A 19,848-nucleotide genomic window follows, 5' to 3' on the forward strand; every position below is an offset into this window, starting at 1 on the left:
GAGTTATGATCAAGTCCTGACTGAAGTATCCTGTGAGTCTCGATCATCTCAGGCAGCAGTCTTGAACCTGTTCTGGATGAAGAACTCAGACATCTGGGCCATCTATTTCTACCGGAGACTTCTCTGGTGGTCTTCCTTAATCAAACTTGATTTTTCTTAATTCTGAATAAATCCACAGCCTCTCATTTTCTGTGGAAACAAAAGCAAAATCTCTTCTCCAAAGTAACATACCTTTTGACTTCAATTTTGAAGCCAAGGTATTTTCAAAATACCTATCTTGGATTAATTCTGCAGCATTTATAAGCAAGTATCCTTTAGCAGCTGTTGCTCCTTCCTCAGCATTTAAACAATTCAAAGAGAGCATAATAACATACAGTATCAAGATTCTCTGTGTATTTTCCATCTTTACGTGGCTTTTATTTTAACCTCTTATTTCTTTTATTTTTACTTTTAAATTTTGGCTTTTTGAGACAGGTTCTCTGTGTATCTTTGTCCTAAACTCCCTCTGTAAACCAGGCTATCCTTGAATTCACAGAGATCCGTCTGTCTCTGCCTCCCAGGTTATCCCAATGATTGCCTCTTTATTGGGTGACCTTTTGCCATGTTACTTAATTTTTTTTCTGTGTCTCTGCATCCATAGTCTCCTTCCATATTTACAAAATAGAAATAATAAAGTCTAACTAAAGAGATTCTAGGTAAGAATGAATAAGAATGGAGATTTTTCCATACTTAGATTTTTCTATATGCCAGGCATTTTTTAAGTAACATTGACTATTTTAAGTTGTTGTTTCTCTTGTTATTATGTACATTGTGAAAACCTGGAATACTGTAACTGCATTTGCTTAGAGATAAAGGTACAAAGAGATCCAGGTGAACTTTTAGGGGTAGTTAAAGACTTCACCTGCTTACTTTATGTCTGTAACTAGAAATTCCAACCTAAGACTGCTTATTGTGTCAGTTTAAAAGCAGATTTGAAATTTCTGTAGCATTTAATGATTTACAGGTTGTACAGAATTGACATTTTTTCATTTGTATTTCTTTTAGATTCTCAAAATTTCCGCGGTAGCCTTGGACTAGAAGGTTACGTAATAGAAACTGTGTACAATGCATTAGGATATTGAAGGAAATTAGCTTCTGAATTAATTACTTGGAATATAAGGAAGAAAAGATATCTGAAAATGGGGCGGAAGAAAATACAAATCACACGCATAATGGATGAGAGGAACCGGCAGGTAAATGAAATTTTAATTTATTTAATTTGTTACCAGATTTTTAAAACATAATATAGAATGGTCAAATCTTTCTTAAATTTGATTTCAACTCTCTTAAGTGTTTAAAGTTACAGAATAAATGAAAAATATTAGCTATAAAATTGTGTCCATCATGTAGTTTAAAGAAATCTTCAAGTATGTTTTCTCCTGTGTGCAGTAGAAAAGGAAATCCTTCCATTTTTACCCATATGGTCTTCATGCCATGCTTAGTCTTTGTTGGTCTTTGTGGTTGTTGCTAGAATGTCTTCTCTTGTACTCAGGAATGTATGATTTTATAAGTTTGCAGTTACCAGCGAATGCTTTCTGGTCACTCACATTTTGTACTTAGCTAAGAAATAATGAACATGGGTTTGAAGCCTTATCTCTCATACTTCTGAAACATGTATGTATCATATGTCATCTTTAATTGATAAGTTGTAGTACCAATATCAGTGAATTCTTTTAAATTCAGGATAATTTCAGTATGATTCTGATATGTGGAGTGCAGTTGTTGTATTTAAAACTGATTGACAGTCTGTTCCCAAAACTACCTGCCTGTTTTTCCAAGAGTTATTAGCACCACCATGCCTATTCATTTGTATACTTTCTAACTATTAACTATTGAGTAGTCAGTATAAAACTCTATGGCCATCATCTTTGATGATGTTGTTCTTAGAAAAGTTGACTGGCTTCTTAATTTAGAGAAAAGAAGAAAAAATTTCAGAAAATATTATAATAAGCCACTTATTCCTTATGTTCAATGCACATTAAGTAAGGAGAGATGCTATCTTTGGGGAATTTGTCAGGGGTTTGAAGAACAGCTTCCACAAAGCCCAGCAGGACCAGCACAGCACTGAAAATGTGCTTTCTCAAGGTCAGTGTAGAGGTTTATCCTTCCCTCTTTTCCTCTTCTTCTCTGCCTCTCCCTGTGGTTTTGTAAGACAGGATTTCTCTGTGTAGCTGTGGCTGTCCTAGAACTCACTTTCTAGACCAGGCTGGCCTCAAACTCAGAGATCTGAGTATTGGGATTAGGGCGTGCACCATCGCTAATATTGAAATATTAGAAAGATAATTGTAGAATGGGCTATAATTGAAGCTTAGTAAATAGAATTAGCCTGTTCCTACCTTGGGCTTAGTTGCTAAGTTGGTGGTTTTGTGAAGCTATCAAGTAGATAATGGCTGTCCATACCTCTCAAATACTATCTCAGCAAAGAAGGAAGGGGAGAAAATTAAATATGGCAATTTGTTTTTTAGATTAGCTTTGTCATAAACTAAAATGGTATCTTAATTTTACTTTTTAAAAAATTTTTTTTAATTTTACTTTTCAAAGAATGAATTATGAGTTAAAGATTTTTCTTTCTTACATTAAAGGAAAAGTAAGTTTCTAATTTACCCAAATCAAGTTTATTTTAGGGGACTAAATTAAATATAGCATAGAAGTAAGATTAGCTACTAGGAGAGTTTATATAAGAATCCATAACTCATAGTGGGATAATTTAGGAAAAGACAAAAAAAGCTATTACCAAGTTGAGTTTTGAAGTGTAAGTATGAATTAACCACATTAAAAAAAAAAAAACCCTACACTTAAAGTCTGAAAAAATACATGGAAAAATCTTTGTGACAGTATCATGTACTTCAAGAAAACAGCTGTTTTACTAGCAAAATTTGTGTTTGTCCTGTTTGTATTAAGGTAAAACATAAAGGAAAAGTTCATAGATCCTAAATGCATGATTCAATGAATTTTGGAAGAAAGAACATGGCCTTGTAGCTAACATATCCTAATATACCACCCCTGATCCACTGTCCTGTTTTTTGGTCTCCTGCCTCAAGGAAGTCATTAAACTAATCCTTGTCACCATAGATTAAATATACCCGTTGTTCTAATTTATTTGTATGGTATGTGTTCTTTTGAGCAGTTCTGTACTTGTGAAATTCAGGAATGTTTACCCTTGTATATAAATGTGTGTTATTGTATTTTTATATTTTTATCATTGTATAACTGAATATACATAACATAATTTATGCATTTATGTTTATTTGTTGGAAATAGACATTTGTGTTTTTTTCTGCTTTGATACTGTTTTAAAGAGTTCTCTTTTAATCTTATTTTGTGCACATGAACACTTGGTTATGTATGTATCTAGTACAGTAGTTGAGTTAGAGGGGTTCATCTGATCAGCTTTTGTAATGGTGGACAAAAGCTTGCCTGCCTGTCTGCCTGCCCCCCCTTCCCTCCTTTCTTTTAAACAAACAAAAACAAAAAACAAAAAAATGAATATCAAAACAAACACACACACAAAATAAACCAATAAAACAAAAATAACAAAACACCTCAACCTCCAGCACACTAACATGGAGTTCATTTTATACTGGCCAGTTGTTTTGAGATATGGGAGTTTGCCTAAGATTATGGTTGAGAATACCCAGTGATGCCCCATTGGAGAAAACTGATTTTTTTTTTTCCTTTTCCAACCATCAGTTGCAGATAGCTTGTGGTTAGGAGTTGGACTTTGCATCTTCTTTCCAACTTCTTGGTGCTGGGACCCTATCTTCCTTAAGCCTTAAATGTGCTGCCATAGTCTCTGTGAGCTTGTATATGTATCAGTTCTGTTGTATCTGGAAGACACTGTTTCCTTGGAGTCAACCATTTCCTTTGGCTCTTATAATCTTTGCATCTCCTCCCCAAATCTTGAGGGGAGGGGTTTGATGAAGACATCCCATTTAGGATAGAATGATCCTAAATCTCTCATTTTCTGCACAGTCCAGTTGTGGGTCACTGTTAATTCCTGTCTACTGCCAAGAAACTTCCGTGATAAGGGTTTCGGGAGGTATTGATCTATGGGTATAGCATAATGTCATTGGGAACCATATTATTGCTGTGTTCCTTTAGCAGAATGATAGTAGATTATTCCCTTTAGGCTCATTGCCTATCTAGTCACAGGTTCTTGGCTACTTTAGCAGTGTCAGGTATGGGTTCTATCTCGTGGAATGAGCCTTAAATCCAATTTTTAAAAAAGTGGTTGGATACTCCCATAACATTTGTCCACTGTTGTACCAGTATATCTTATATATGCTGTAGATTACAGGGTTTGTAGCTCAGTGATATGAATGATGATTACTTTTTCACCTGTGCTAGCTTGTATAGTACCTTCCAGCACTGTGAATGCTAATTGGTAGAGGTGAAGCTTCTAGTTAAGAGCCAGTTCAACTTCTCCATGTTCAATGGCATGAGTAAATAGATGTCCTCAGCAGTAGGGTCTTCCCATCAGGTTGCAGAGAGCTAACAGTAGCTTTGGCAGTACCTGTAGTGTTTGAAGTAGAGGTCCAGGAGATCCATTTGTCCAACAATTCAGCAAGATGTAGCCCATTCCTGGCACTGGAGATTTTACTTAGTGGCATAAGATGACTAGTTGTGACACTAGTTTCTTCCATAATATGGTGACTCCATTTACATTTCTTTCACTTGTGTATATATTGTAACTTCTACAGTAGTAAGTTCCATATGGTTTTTCAAAGGGCCATTAGTGTTAGTTGTCCCTTCCCATATTTCTTCCTTTACCTTGCTTTTCCATTCCATGTCCCACTTAATCCTTCTCTTCTGGTATCCCCTTTATCTGTTCTTAACACTGTATTCTATTTATCCTTTCTTGGGAGGTACCCTCCTCTGCACTGGTCCCTTACCTAAGTACTTAACCTCTGTGGTTATCTGTATTTGATGAGAATTTACTAAAGTGTTTCTGCTTAATTTATATTTAGCTAGTAGCATAATGCTAGCTGCTTCAAATCTGTATTAGTACTATTACTGGGAATTACCCTTTCCATTTGATCCACTCTAATATACTAGTAGACAAGCAATAGTAACCAGGTTTAATCTGAAGTTTCAGTGATATCTGATGAAGTTGTTTGCCTTTTTGTGTTTTTATCAAATTATCAAATGAGTTTCATTAGGGTTGTTTACTTGAGCATGGGTGAGAGGTTTTTGTTTTGTTTGTTTTTAAACAGGAGAAGAATGGGTTCATTACATAAGAAAATATCTCTTACTCCCTCATCAGCCAATAACTGCTAACTACTTATAAATTATCAAGAAGCAGGGAACCCCTCTCACTTCCATGACAAGGTGTTGACAGGCTTAATCTTATGCAGGTTTTGTGTAGATAATCTGAGTTGCTGTGAGTTCGAGAGTCCAGCAGCCATGTCATGTTCAGCCAAGTCAATATTGCATGCATCCTGTATTAGTCTGGGTTCTCTAGAGAAACAGAACTGATAAAATTGCATATATTGATCCAATTAAAAAATCTGTCATATGTATACCCAACAGCTTGGGTTTTTGGTTAATTCCAGGTGTAGTCATGTTGACAATCAATAATAGCCATTATACCCTTACACACATGTTAATTTTTTAATTATTTAGGTTGAAGGGGAGTCTTACTAAACTGCCCAAGATGGTCCCAGATTTGAGTGTTCAAGTGACCCTCCCACCTTAGTCTCCTCAGTAGCTGAGACTATAAGTGTAGGGAACCACCGCAGCTAGGTTTACTTTTTTCTTTCCCTTATTGATGATGGCCTTTACATTGTATTTAAGAACTTTCATTTTCCACAAGGCAGTGAGGAAATTCTTTTAGCTATAAAAGGCAATCTGGATGTTACATGTTACTCCGTTTAATCACCAGAGTTGATTCAGCTGAATTGGCTGTCTAGACAAGTGTCTCCTCCCACCTTACCACTCATATGTGCCTGGCGCAGAAGGTCATGTTCCCAGTAGAGGAGGACTGCTCTTTGCTCAAACATTTATGAGTAGCCACACTCCCTGCTTGGACCTCCAAATAAGGGCTGAGATAATTATTCTAAGGTTTCTTCTCAAAGTGTTTTGTTTCATTTTCCATGTTTTGGATCTATTATCTATTGGAATTTATGTTTTGAGTTGATTATTATTTTCCCAATTGGATATTCAGTGACCCAGTATAATTCATTGCATTTCTTTCCTGCCTGAGTTTGAGTCAAATAACAGTGTATTTGTGGCTCTATTTATGGACCCTGTATTTTGTTTCATTTGATTATTTGTATATCCTTGCTCAATTCTACACTATTGCAATTACTATAATTTGCTATCTGATAACATAGTTGGCTACCATTGTATTTCTGCAGAACAGGCCGGCTGTTCTTTACTTTAAATTTCCAAATGAAACTGTCAAATCAGTGTTTATACAAAGGTAGTCAACCAAGAATCTTCCTGGATTTAGGTATTCCCTACTAAATGTGTGCATCCGTTTAGAGTCACAGAAAACTTCATAATATTAGGTCTTATCACCCTTGAACATAACTATTTTTCTTTTGGTTTTTTTATTAGGCATAGGGTTTAAAGCTTTTGAGCACATGGATCTTAGACAACTTTTGACTTATTTCTAGATATTTGACCTTCAAAACAAAACAAAACAAAATTAGGATAACCCCTGTATTTTATCAAATCTCCATGGCTTAAAGTTAGAATTCAACAACAACACTAATTGCAGAAAACGTGCAAACTTACAGAAATTGAACAGTGCTCAACTGAACCACCATTGGGTCAAGGAAGAAATAAAGAAATTAAAGACTTCCTAAAATTCAATGAAAATGACAGTGCAGTATATCCAACCTTATTGGGCACAATGAAAGCAGTGCTAAGAGGAAAGTTCATAATACTGAGTAACTACATAAGAAGTTGGAGAACTCCTACACTAGCAAATCAGTAGAACAACTAAAAGCACTAGAATAAAAAAAAGCAAACTCACCCAAGAGGAGAGACAGCTGGAAATAATCAAATTGAGGCTGAAATCAACAAAATAGAAACAAAGAAAACAATACAATGAATCAAATAGACAAAGAGTTGGTTCTTTGAAAAAAAATCAACAAGATAAACAAACCTTTATCCATACTAACCAAAAGGCAGAGAAAGAATATCCAAATTAACCAAATCAGAAATGGAAGGGGTACATAACAACAGAAACTGAGGAAATCCAGAGAACCATCAGGTTATACTTTAAAAAAAAAAAAACTGTATTCCACTAAATTGGAAAATTTAAAGTAAATGGACAATTTCCTAGATAAAGTACAACATATCAAAATTAAATCAAGACCAGATAAATATTTAAATAGACTTATAACCCCTAAGGAAATACAAACAATCATCAAAAGTCTCCCAAACAAAACAAGCCCAGGACCAGATGGTTTCATTGCAGAATTCTGTCAAAATTTCAAAGTACTAATACCAATACTTCTCAAATTGTTCCACACAATAGAAACTGAAGATTTATTACCAAACTCTTTTTATAAGACTATAGTTACATACCCAAACCACACAAAGACACAATTAAGAAAGAGAATTACAGACCAATCTCCCTCATGAACATTGATGCAAAATGCTCAATAAAATGCTGGCAAACTGAATCGAAGAACACATGAAAAAACAAAAACCATCTGCCATGGTCAAGTCGGCTTCATCCCAGAGATGCAGGGATGGTTCAACATACAAAAATCCATCAATTTAATCCACCACATAAACTAACTGAAAGAAAAATAAAACATTATCATCTCATTAGTTGCTGAAAAAGTCTTCTGCAAAATCCAACACCCCTTCATGATAAACGTCTTGGAGAGAGCGGGGATACAAGGAACATAAACATCATAAGAGCAGTATACAGCAGCCAACAGCCAACATCAAACTAAAATGGAAAGAAACTCAAAGCGATCCCACTGAAATCAGAAACAAAGACAATGCTGTCCACTCTTTCTATATCTATTAAATACAATACTTGAAGTCCTAGCTAGAGCAATAAGACAACAAAAGGAGATTAAGGGGATACATATTGGAAGGAAGAAGTCAAAGTTTTCACTATTTGTGGATGATATGATAGTATACATACGTGACCCCAAAAATTATACTAGGGAACTCCTACAGCTGGTAAACACTCTTAGTAATGTGGCAGGATACAAAATTCACTCAAGGAAATCATTAACCCTCCTTTATACAGATGATAAGTGAGCTGAAAAAGAAATAAAAAAAGACATTACCCTTTACAATTGGCACAAACAACATAAAATATCTTGGGATAACTCTAACCAAACAAGTGAAAGACCTGTATGACAAGAACTTTAAGTCTTTGAAGAAAGAAATTGAAGAAGACACCAGAAAATTAAAATATCTCACATGCTCTTGAATAGGTATAATTAATATAGTAAAAATGGCAGTCTTACCAAGAGCAACCTACAGATTCAATACAGTCCCCATCAGAATCTCAATACAATTCTTCACAGACCTCAAAAGAACAGTATCAACTTCATATGAAAAAACAAAATACCCAACATAGCCAAAATAATCCTGTACAATAAATGAACTTCTAGAGGCCTCACTATCCCTGACTTCAAATTCTTTTTTAGAGCTACAGTAATAGAAACAGCTTGGTATTGTCATAAAAATAGACAGTTGGAGCAATGAAATCAAATTGAAGACCCTGACCTGTGAACACCTAATTTTTGACAAAGAAACACAGGGAACCACTTCCTAAATATAATAGCACAGACATTGAGAGCAGTAGAATAATAAATGGGACCTCCTGTAACTAAGACACTTCTGTAAGGCAAAGAACACAGTCAACAAGACAAAAAAGGCAGCCCTCAGAATGGGGAAAAAAAATCTTCACCAACCCCACATCTGAAAGAGGGCTGGTCTCCAAAATATGCAAAGAACTCAAGGAACTAAACACCAAAATACCAGATAATCCGGTTAAAAAGTGAGTTACTGATCTAAACAGAATGCTCAACAGAAGGAACTCAAATGGCTGAAAGTCATTTAAGGAATTGCTCAACATCCTTAGCCATCAGAGAAATGCAAATCAAACATCATTGAGATACCATTTTACACCTGTCAGAGTAGCTAAGATCAAAGTCACTAATGACAGTTTATGCTGTAGAGGATATGGAGAAAGGAGAACACCTACATTGCTGATGGGAGTGCAAACAACTGCTTTGGAAATTAGTGTGGTGAGTTGTCAGAAAATTGGGAATCAATATGCTTCAAGACCCAACAATACCACTTTTAGCCATATACCCAAAGGAGGCACACTCATACTTTAGGGACATTTGCTCAGCTATGTTCATAGCAGCATTACTTGTCATAGCCAGAACCTGTAAACAACCTAGATGTCCCTCGACTGAAGAATGGATAAAGAAAATGTGATACTTTTACCCAATGCAAAGTGATTAAAAAATATATAACATCTTAAAATTTGAAGACAAATGGAAGGGAGTGGAAAAAAAAAAAACATCCTGAGTGAGGTAATCCAGACCCAGAAGGAGAAATATAGTATGTAGATACTCATAAGTGAACATTATGCATAAAACAAAGGATGTTCAGCCTACAGTCTACAACTCCAGAGAAACTAGGTAACAAAGAGGATCCTAAGAGGACATACATGGACTTGCCTAGGAAGGGGAAATAAACATGATCTTACATAACCTTTATCTAATAACTGATGAAAGCAGATGGTGAGATGCAGATGTAGAGTGGCTAGTTGTGGAACTCAGCACTAGACAAAGCGCCCGAGTCCTATCAAAGAGAGGGATGAGTCATATGAACAAAGGGGTCAGGACCAGGATGCGGATACCTATAGAAAAAGCTCACCCGAACTAGTAGGAGCTCACTGACTCTGGAGAAACAACCAGGAAACCTGAATAAAACTGTTCTAGCCACCCCCTGAAAGCAGGTGGCAATGGGGGGTTTGGGCAGTTTGGCCACTGGCAGTGGGACCAGGAGCAATCCCTAATGAATGATCTGGCATTTTGGAGCCCATTTCCTATGAAGAGAAACCTTAGCCTAGACATGAGAGGGAGGGCCTTGGTTCTGCCTCAGTGTGGTGATGTGACAGAATTTGTTGACTCCTCATGGGAAGTCTTACCCTCCCTGAGGAGCAGATGGGGGCGAGGTGGGGTGATGGGAAGCTGTGGGGAGTGGGAGAGGAGGGAGGGGAAACTGGGGTTAGTATGTAAAAAAGTAAAATAAAATATTAGATCCCCTAAATTTATTATTGATTATTACTTTGAGTGAATGCATGGTTTGTGGAGATGCACGTGAGCTGCAGTATGGTTGTGGAGGCCATGGCACAATTTTGCAGAGTTGTCTTTTTCTACCTGTCTTTGGTGGGTTGCAGATATTGAACTCAGGTTGTAAAATTTGGGTGGTAAATGCCCTACTGACTCTAGAGGATCTGATGCCCTCTTCTGGCCTCTATGGGCACTCTGGCATACATGTGGCATACACTCACACAAGGTAGTGGGGATGGCAAGAGAAAATGTGGCTCAGTGGTTAAGAGCATGTACTTCTTTTTGCAGAGGGTCTGAGTTTGGTTATTGGCACTCCATTCGCAATAACCTGTAACTCCAGATCAAAGGGATCTGACACCCTCATCTGGAGTCCAAGCACTGCATTCATATCCCCGTACAGACATGCGTACATGCATACAATTGAATATAAATTCTTTAAAAAGTAATATTGATTTGGGCAGTGGTGGAGGCAGGCATATCTCTGTGAGTTCGAAGTCAGCCTGGTCTACAAGAGCTAGTTCAAGGACAGGCTCCAAAGCCACAGAGAAACCCTGTCTCAAAAAACAAAACAAACCAAAAAAAGTAATATCGAAATATACAGATACCTGACATTGATCCCTGTCCTCCACAGGCATATAAGCCCATGTGCAGGTATGACACACACACCATACACAGCAATAGAAAATGGCAGCAGAAATATTATTTTTTATACTGATTATGAGCATTTAAAGGAAGATTTTCTTTAAGCTTCCCTAGAGCATAATTTGAAGGCATATTCCTTGTCTCATCTTTAACACTATCATACTGATTTTGAAAATATGTGTGGAGTTCAAAATTCCATTGCAGCTAATACATCTAGGTACATCAAATCATAAGTGGCTTAATTTTAACTATTTCATTACCATACACATTACTTTTTATTATTTTTGAGGTAGTATATTTAATAAAGGTGTAATGTAATGCCAGGATTCAAAAAACCTATATTCATTGTCTGTAATAAAAACTAAAAATTGAATTTGACATGATAGTGCTTGCCTTTCTTCCTAGCACTTGGGGAGTAGAAGCAGGACAGTCTGGTCTACAAAATAAGTTCTAGGCCAGACAGACCTATATAGTGAAACCCAGTTTAAAAACAAATAGCAGGTGCACAGGGCCAATGGGACTGGGGCCTTCGCAGCTTGATCCCTGGGTCCCAGGCTGTTTCAGGGTGTGGGTGGCAGGCACTGGCAGTACAGGCTCAAGGTGTCAGTGAAGGTGGTCCAGCCATGGTAGCAAGGGAAAAACATGGCTGGGTGGACCTAGAGATGACAGGATTGGACATTAGAAGTATGTGATGATTGAGATAGCCAGCCTGATAACTGACTCTGATCTTAACATTTGGCTGAAGGTCCTAACCTGGTTATCATACAGCTGCAGGGAGTTGCTGGAGAGCACGTGGGAAGTCTGATCTTATCAAGGCAGTGAAAGAGTGTACATTTGTATTGCAGTAGGCAGAGTATGAATTTCTGTCTTTTTATGATAGCAAACTCCTCTGGGAGCTCTGTCCACTTACAGGGAATTCAGTTCATGCAGATAAGAAGTTTCTTGACAAATACATGCCCCAGTTCATGAATCATCTTCATTATATGTGAACACTGTCTAACAGTGCAGACACTGCTGTGCAGACTCTGCTATCCTGAAGAATAGGAATTTGCTCTGAAGAAGGCTGCTTACTGAAAGCATCAAAGGGCTTCAGTTTTAGTGAAATTAAAAAAAAAGGGGTAAAGAAGAGGAAAATGATAGAAGATGGGGAAATGAGAAGACTGTGAGTTGACGCCAGCTCTCAAGCTGCACAGCCCCCTTGTTCTCCAGAAGCCACCTTCGGGTCTCTCTTCTGCTGGTAACTTAGCAGAACATCTTTTCTAAAGCTAAAAAAGTTAACAGTCAACTTTGCTTCTCCAGACTGTTTAGACAAAACATCACTATTTGTGTCTTCTAATGTGCTGTTTCTCTTAGGACCAGCAACTCCTTTGTAAGCTTCAGGCCACGCCCACCCCTCAGTCTGTATCTGCATTTTCTTATTGGCCATTCTTTTTGTTTGAAAAATAAATAATTTAGTTCTATTGAATGCAAAAACACTAATAACAACAAAAATCTTTTCCGTGACAATAATATAGTAAGTTAATAAATGAATGAAAAAATTTTAAAGACATTTATAAAGCAGTAAGTATCTGCGTAAGAATATTTTAGATAAGTAAAGGATAGATTATATGATAGGAAGATGATAAGAGATGCGTAGCTTTATAAAGGAAATCTCAAATGAAAACAGATAAAAAGAGATTGCCAAGTTATTACAAATTAGTGTATTAAACACACACTAAAAAGATTGTTATTCATGCCTGTTATTAACAAAGATTAAAAGGCATAATTATGGCAGTATGAAATATGAAGTTGTTTGAGAATACCATAGAGCTATTACCCTCTACCTTAATGATAGTTTTGTGAGACAGAAAAATTTCTTATATGTTTATACAAATATGTCTATATGTTTATGATCTCATGCAGAAATATAAGAGGGAAACTGGACAACAGGTTAACTTTGTATTTAGATAATAAGGAATATTTTTAAAAGTTAAATGTGATTCTTTTTTTTTTTTTTAGGTAAAGGAAGCAGCTATTATGGAGATGTGTCTTAATATGTATTCCTCAGGCAGGGAACATAATGAAGTTTCTAAAGTGAAAAATAGCTGTTGTCTAAGGAACATATATGTACACACATGTATAGACATACCTATGCCAGTCACTTAATGGATATAAGAGAGATGGGTGGGCAAAGAGCTGGAGAATAGATCAATTCTATTGTGTACTGAGTGAGGTTGACATTATTTTCACTGCAGTGAGTAACACCAGCTCTCACTTAAACAGGTTGAACATTTCTCTTTGGTTGTTACTTGGCAGTATGGAGTGTTCAGGATGAGTTGCGAAATCAACTAAGATGATTATATGAGTTTTGTAGCTGAGAAATTTGAGTGATAGTGACATAGACAAGGGAAGATGCAAGGTCTATTTTAGAGGTAGACCCGGCAGTTTGCGATAGTGTAGATGATTAAATAGGAGTCAACCTAAATCTTAAAAAGGATAGATTCTTTTAAAACATGAAAAAAATGTTTTGGCCTCAGAGCTACCTCAGTTGGCAGATTTTTAATTAGAAAAATAGTAAAAGAGATTGATGGCTTTGCTTTTGTTATTTCCAGATAAGACTGGAAAGAGTTTTTTGCTTTTAAAATCATGATACAACCACTAGTCAAAATGTGTGAAGATTAAAGGGAAAGGAGCCCTAGTTAAGCCTATGGGCACCTAAACACATGAAATCTGGTATCCGGGAGTGAGTGAGCAGAGGAAGAGAATGTGAGTAAAGGCTGAGAGGAAGCACTGAGTTAGTTCATAAACAGCTGGTACAGAGATGTTTAAAGAGCATGGTCAATTTTGTCAAATGTTGCTGAGGTGGAAAGTAAGATAACCAGTGATTTTTGACTTTAATCACACAAATTCTAAGTCACTTAGGCATTTCTTTCAGGTGCTTTTATTTTAAAGTAGAGAGGGAGGGCTTGGACTGGAGTGATAAGGTAGAGTTGGAAGAGATGCCAGAGCATATTTACATGATAGTAATATTTTTCTAACAGAGCAGGGAAAAAAAAGAAGAGGTATGTCTATAAGAATAGTAAGGTTAGGCATTAGTAACAGCAGAGAAGGAAAAATTAAGAAAAGTGTGGATGAAGCAACTAAAAGCTGGTGGATTTGGGGATAGAATGATGGGGTAGTTGTTTTTTGTTTTTTTTTTCCTTCTTTTGGTCCAATGTGAAGTAGTTTTTTAGGAGATTGAAGTTGTAGGAGACAAGATGATAATACAACAAACATATGGATTTAGGAGAATTATGCATTATTGCATGTGACAGTGAGATTTGTCTTAGTTCAGAGATACTAGGTGTGTTCATGTGTATTTGTTGATTATTTGATAATTTAGTGTATGTTAGAAAGATGGTTTTTGCTTGGGTCTATGTCATAAAAGTATGTTAATGAGAGAAGAGGAAAGGATTTATGTACATTTGAAGGAGTCCGACAGTAATAGATCATCAAACCTAAAGAGTAAAGAAAGTATGTAAAAAGAGATACAGTTACACATCTCTAATCTGAAAAATTCAACATCCCCAATGTCTTCAAAGTCTGAAATGCCACAGTGGAAAATCTCACACCTTAACTTATGTAATGGGTTGTAGTTAAAATGTAGGTACACTAAAAATAATGTTTGGAGACATAACAACAGAGACGGAGGAAATCAAGAGAATCATCAGGTCGTATTTCAAAAACCTGTACTCCACAAAACAGGAAAACTTAAAGGAAATGGCAATTTTCTGGATAAATATCACTGACCAAAATTAAATCAAGATCATATAAATAAATTAAATAGACCTGTAACCGTTAAAGAAATAGAAAAAGTCATCAAAAGTCTCACAAACAAACAAACACAAAAAGCTCAGGACCAGATGGTTTCAGTGCAGATTTCTACAAGATTTTCAAAGAAGGTTCAATACTCATCAAACTGTTCCCAACAATAGAAACAGAAGGAACATTACCAAACTCTTTTTATGAGGCTACAATTACCTCAATACCCAAACCACACAAAGACATTACTAAGAAAGACAATTACAGACCAATCTCACTCATGAACATTGATGCAAAAATACTCAAATACTGGCAAACCGAATCCAAGAACGCATCAGAAAAATCATCCTCCATGATCAAGTTGGCTTTATCCCAGAGATTCAGGGATGATTCAACATACAGAAATCTGTCAGTGTAATCCACCATGTAAAAAAGCTTAGAAAAAAAACAACAACAAACACTCCACATGATCATTTTCATCAAGTGTTGAAAAAGTCTTCTAAAAATTCAACATCCCTTCATGATAAAAGTCTTGAAGAGAGCAGGATACAAGGAACATACCTAAACATAATAAAAGTAATATGCAGCAAACCAAGAGCCAACATCAAACTAAATGGAAACTCAAAGCGATTCCACTAAAATCAGGAACAAGACAATGCTGTTCACTCTCTCCATATCTATTCAATATAGAACTTGAGGTTCTAGCTAGAGCAATAAGACAACAAAAGGAGATCAAGGGATACAAATCGGAAAAGAAATCAACTTCTCACCGTTTGCTGATGATATGATTGTTTACATAAGTGACCCCAAAAATTCTACCAAGGAACTCTTTCATAAACGCCTTCAGTAATGTAGATACATGATGAACTCAAAAAAGTCAGTAGCCCTCCTTTATACAAATAATAAATGGGCTGAGAAAGATAACAGAGAAACATCACCCTTCACAGTAGCCACAAACAACTATTATAAAATATCTTGGGGTAACTCTAACCTGTAGTAATAGGGTCAGCATGGCTGCGTCCCCAGCACCTCTCTGCCCGCAAGGCTAACTTTACCCGAAATAATTACACGGACATTGTATTCTTTTAATCACTGCTTGGCCCATTCTCTTCTAGGCTAACTCTCGCACCTGGACTAGCCCATTTCTAATCATCTGTGTGTAGCACCCCAAGGTGCGCTTACCGGGAAGATTCTAGCCTACGTCCATCCTGGGTCAGAGCTTCATCGCGTGTGCCTCAGAGAGCAGAGCTCTCACCTCTGCCCACAAGAGTGGAGCATCGTGTCTCTCTGAGGCCTCTGCCCCCGAGAGGAGAGCTGTCGAGTCTGACCTCACTTCCTCTTTCGCCCAGCATTCCGTTCCACCCACTCCTCCCACCTATGCTTTAACCTATCAGGACAAGCAGCTTCTTTATTTAATTAACCAATGACCTTCCTCCATCACTAACCAAACAAGTAGAACACCTGTATGGCAAGAACTTTAAATCTTTGAAGAAAGAAATTGAAGAAAACACCAGAAAATGGAAAGCTCTCCCATGCTCTAGAATAGGTAGAATTAACATAGTAAAAAAAAAAATGGCAGTCTTACCAAAAGCAATCTACAGTTTCAATGCTATGCCCATTAAAGTCCCAACAAAAATTTTTACAGACCTCGAGAGAACAATACTCAACTTCATATGGAAAAACAAAAACCCCAGGATAGCCAATAAGGGAACTTCTGGAGGCATTGCCATTCCTGACTTCAAACGCTTTTATAGAGCTTCAGTACTGAAAACAGCCTGGTATTGGCATAAAAACAGAAGGAGGACCAATAGAATCGAGTTGAAGACCTGGATATCAATTCACATACCTACGAACACCTGATTTTTGACAAAGAAGCAAAAGATAAAAAATGGAGAAAAGAAACCATATTCAACAAATGGTGCTGGCATAAGTGGATATCAACATGTAGAAAAATGAAAATAGACGCATATCTATGACCATACACAAAACTCAAGTGCAAATGGATCAAAGACCTTAACATAAAACCAACCACACTGATCTCATAGAAGAGAAAGTAGGAAATATACTTGAACACATTGGCACAGGAGACCCCTTCCTAAATATAACTCCAGTAGCACAGACACTGAGAGCAATAATTAATAAATGGGAGCTTCTGTAAAGCAAAGGACACGTTCAACAATACAAAATGGCAGCCTACAGAATGGGAAAAGATGTTCACCAACCCCACATTGGACAGAGGACTGATCTCCAAAATATACAAAGAACTCAAGAAATTGGTCATTAAAAGAACAAATAATCTAATAAAAAAATGGGGTACTGACCTAAACAGATAACTCTCAACAGACAAGTACAAATGGCTGAAAAACACTTAAGAAAATGTTCAGTATCCTTAGCCATTAGAGAAATGCAAATCAAAACAACTTTGAAATTCCATCTTATACATGTCAGAATGGCCAAGATCAAAACCACTGATGATATCTTATGCTTGAAAGGATGTGAGGTAAAGGAAACACTACTACTCCATTGCTGGTGGGAATGCAAACTGGTACAGCCCTTTTGGATATCAGTATGGCAATTTCTCAGGAAATTAGGAAACATCCTACCTCAACACCCAGCTTGTTGGGTATAGATGCAAAGGATGCTCAATCATGCCACAAGGACATGTGGTCAACTTTGTTCATAGCAGCATTATTTGTAATAGCCAGAACCTGGAAACAACCAAAATGCCCCCCTAGACTGAAGAATGGATAAGGAAAATGTGGTACATTTATGCAATGGAATACTACACAGTGGAAAAAATGACATCTTGAAATTACAGGCAAATGAATGGATCTAGAAAACATCACATTGAGTGAGGCAACCCATACCCAGAAAAATATCATATGTACTCACTCATAAGTGTGACTTTTAGACATAAAACAAAGAAAACGAACCTACGATTCACAATCCCAGAGAACCTAGACAACAAAGAGAACCCTGAGAGAGACATACCTGGATCTAATTTACATTGGAAGTAGTAAAAGACAAGATCTCATGAGTAAAATGTGAGCATGGGGATCATAGGACAGGGTAGAAATGGGGGGGTTAGGAAATGAGGGAAATGAAGAAAAATATGTAGCTCAATAAAAACAATAAAAATAATGTGTGAAATTGTCTTCAGTTTGTGTGCATAAGATATATATATATATATATATATGAAAGGTAGGTTCATTGTATGTCTAGTCCAAGGTCCTGTCTTTAGGATAATTCACCATGAACATGCAAACATTCCATAAATACACAAAACCCACAAATCTGAAACACATTTTGGTTCTGAGCATTTTGGATGAGTATTATTTGACCTGCATTAAAATGAATCTGAGGACTTGATAAGGTAAAAGAATGTCTGCAAAGAGGTTACAAAAATAAGAGTTGAACAAGAAGCCATCAGAGTGAACTCTGTGACATTGAGGATTTTAGGTGATAATGATTATTGGTGGTGGTAGCACCGAGGATGTGACACTGGGTGATCAGGAGCAGGACTGGGAAAAGCAGTCAGGTGGTACTGCTTTAGGAAAGTAACAGGATTGATTATGTGTCACTTCATGCTTACCAGCAGGACGGCTATAGTATGTTATGATTTCATGTTAGGAGCTTGACAGTTCTCCATAACTGAGACTTTTGAAGGGAAAGAAGAGAAAACAGGGAGAAATAAAGGACTTCTCTTTCAAGAACTTTTAGAATAAGGTATATATTGGTTTTAAAGCCAAAAAAAAAAAAAAACAGTTTTGATCTCAGAACTACGTTGGTTAGCAGGTTTTAGAGAAATAGTAAAAGAAATTGATGGCATCAGATAATTTTGCTGGTTTTAGACTGAATTTTAGTGGAGACAGTAAAAAGGCTTGGCAAGGAAGAGAAGCATAAGTTAGTTTAGTGATGTTACTTAATCATTTAGGAACTGAAATGTAGAAGAGGTTGGTTTCTGATGGTACAATTTAAGTTGAAATGTAACCTCGCCTTCGGTAGCAGTCATAGCCAAGGATGAGAGAGTAATGCCTCCCTTTCAGAGCCCTTGGGCACACTCGGTAAATACAGGACTGCAGTGCTGTGCACTGTGGAGGGGAGGATTATGTGGAGCACTGACTCAGTATGAAGAGAGACTCATCATCAAGGAGACAGTTTTTCAAGTACAGCTAAGCTTTTAATAAAAAATAAAAATAAACCTTTTTTTCTTTGTCTAGGTCACTTTTACAAAGAGAAAGTTCGGACTAATGAAGAAAGCCTATGAACTCAGTGTGCTGTGTGACTGTGAAATAGCACTCATCATTTTCAACAGCTCTAACAAGCTGTTTCAGTATGCCAGCACTGACATGGACAAAGTTCTTCTCAAGTACACAGAGTATAATGAACCACATGAAAGCAGAACAAACTCGGATATTGTTGAGGTAACACATATTTAGTAATGTGTAAATTGCAAATAATATTTTTAAAATGACATTGTCATGTTTCTTTGTATTTCTAAAATATTGAACTATTTCTTAAAAGGACCTACATTTGATATTTGATGTCTCAGCTGGACTATAAAACTTCCTATGTCTTCAAACAAAATGAGTTAAGCTTTATACCATAAAAATTTAACTTTTAAGTATGCATTTTTAAACCAGTGATTACTTATTTTGCTTAAAAAGCAATAGCCATAATTTTAGTACATCTTAATTATTTCATTATACTATTTATTAGTGATTACTCACATTAAACATAATGTAAGGAAAGTAAATTTTTAACCACACCTTTGTGTAAAGGAGTCCTTGTCTTATTTGTCCATACTTCATCTAGTGTCTCTCATAGTTTTGTCATCCTGTTTAAAACAAAGAAAGAGGGTTTCTGTTTGATTTTGTTTTTAAGGCAGAGATTTGCTATATAACTTAGGCTGGCCTTGAACTTGCCACTGCCTACCTCACCTTCATTAATACTTTGATTACAGGTGTAAGCCACCACACCCAGTTTTCTTGAATGTTTTCTGATATTTTAAGTTAATGTCACAATTACCTTGGGGGTATTTTTATGTTTATACTTTATATTTAGAGGCTTTGTTCCATTTTAATTTTTGAAGGGAATATTT

The 19,848-nt window shown here is 36.5% G+C and overlaps 1 protein-coding gene and 1 pseudogene across 6 annotated transcripts in view; both read left to right on the plus strand.

The window, feature by feature from the left end:
• Mef2a (myocyte enhancer factor 2A) overlaps positions 1-19,848 on the plus strand; it is a 120,655-nt gene that overhangs the window by 48,908 nt on the left and 51,899 nt on the right. For all 6 annotated transcript variants that reach the window (XM_013350225.2, XM_013350224.2, XM_013350223.2 and 3 more), the window contains 2 exons: positions 1,045-1,232; positions 18,968-19,171. In XM_013350225.2, the coding sequence (XP_013205679.1) occupies positions 1,179-1,232; positions 18,968-19,171 (258 nt within the window). In that variant the 5' untranslated portion in view covers positions 1,045-1,178. The remainder of the gene's footprint in view (positions 1-1,044; positions 1,233-18,967; positions 19,172-19,848) is intronic.
• On the plus strand, positions 11,514-12,041 carry LOC113457337 (annotated as a pseudogene).

The sequence above is a fragment of the Microtus ochrogaster genome, chromosome 22 (genome assembly GCF_000317375.1).
Source record: "Microtus ochrogaster isolate Prairie Vole_2 chromosome 22, MicOch1.0, whole genome shotgun sequence".
Taxonomy (NCBI): domain Eukaryota; kingdom Metazoa; phylum Chordata; class Mammalia; order Rodentia; family Cricetidae; genus Microtus; species Microtus ochrogaster.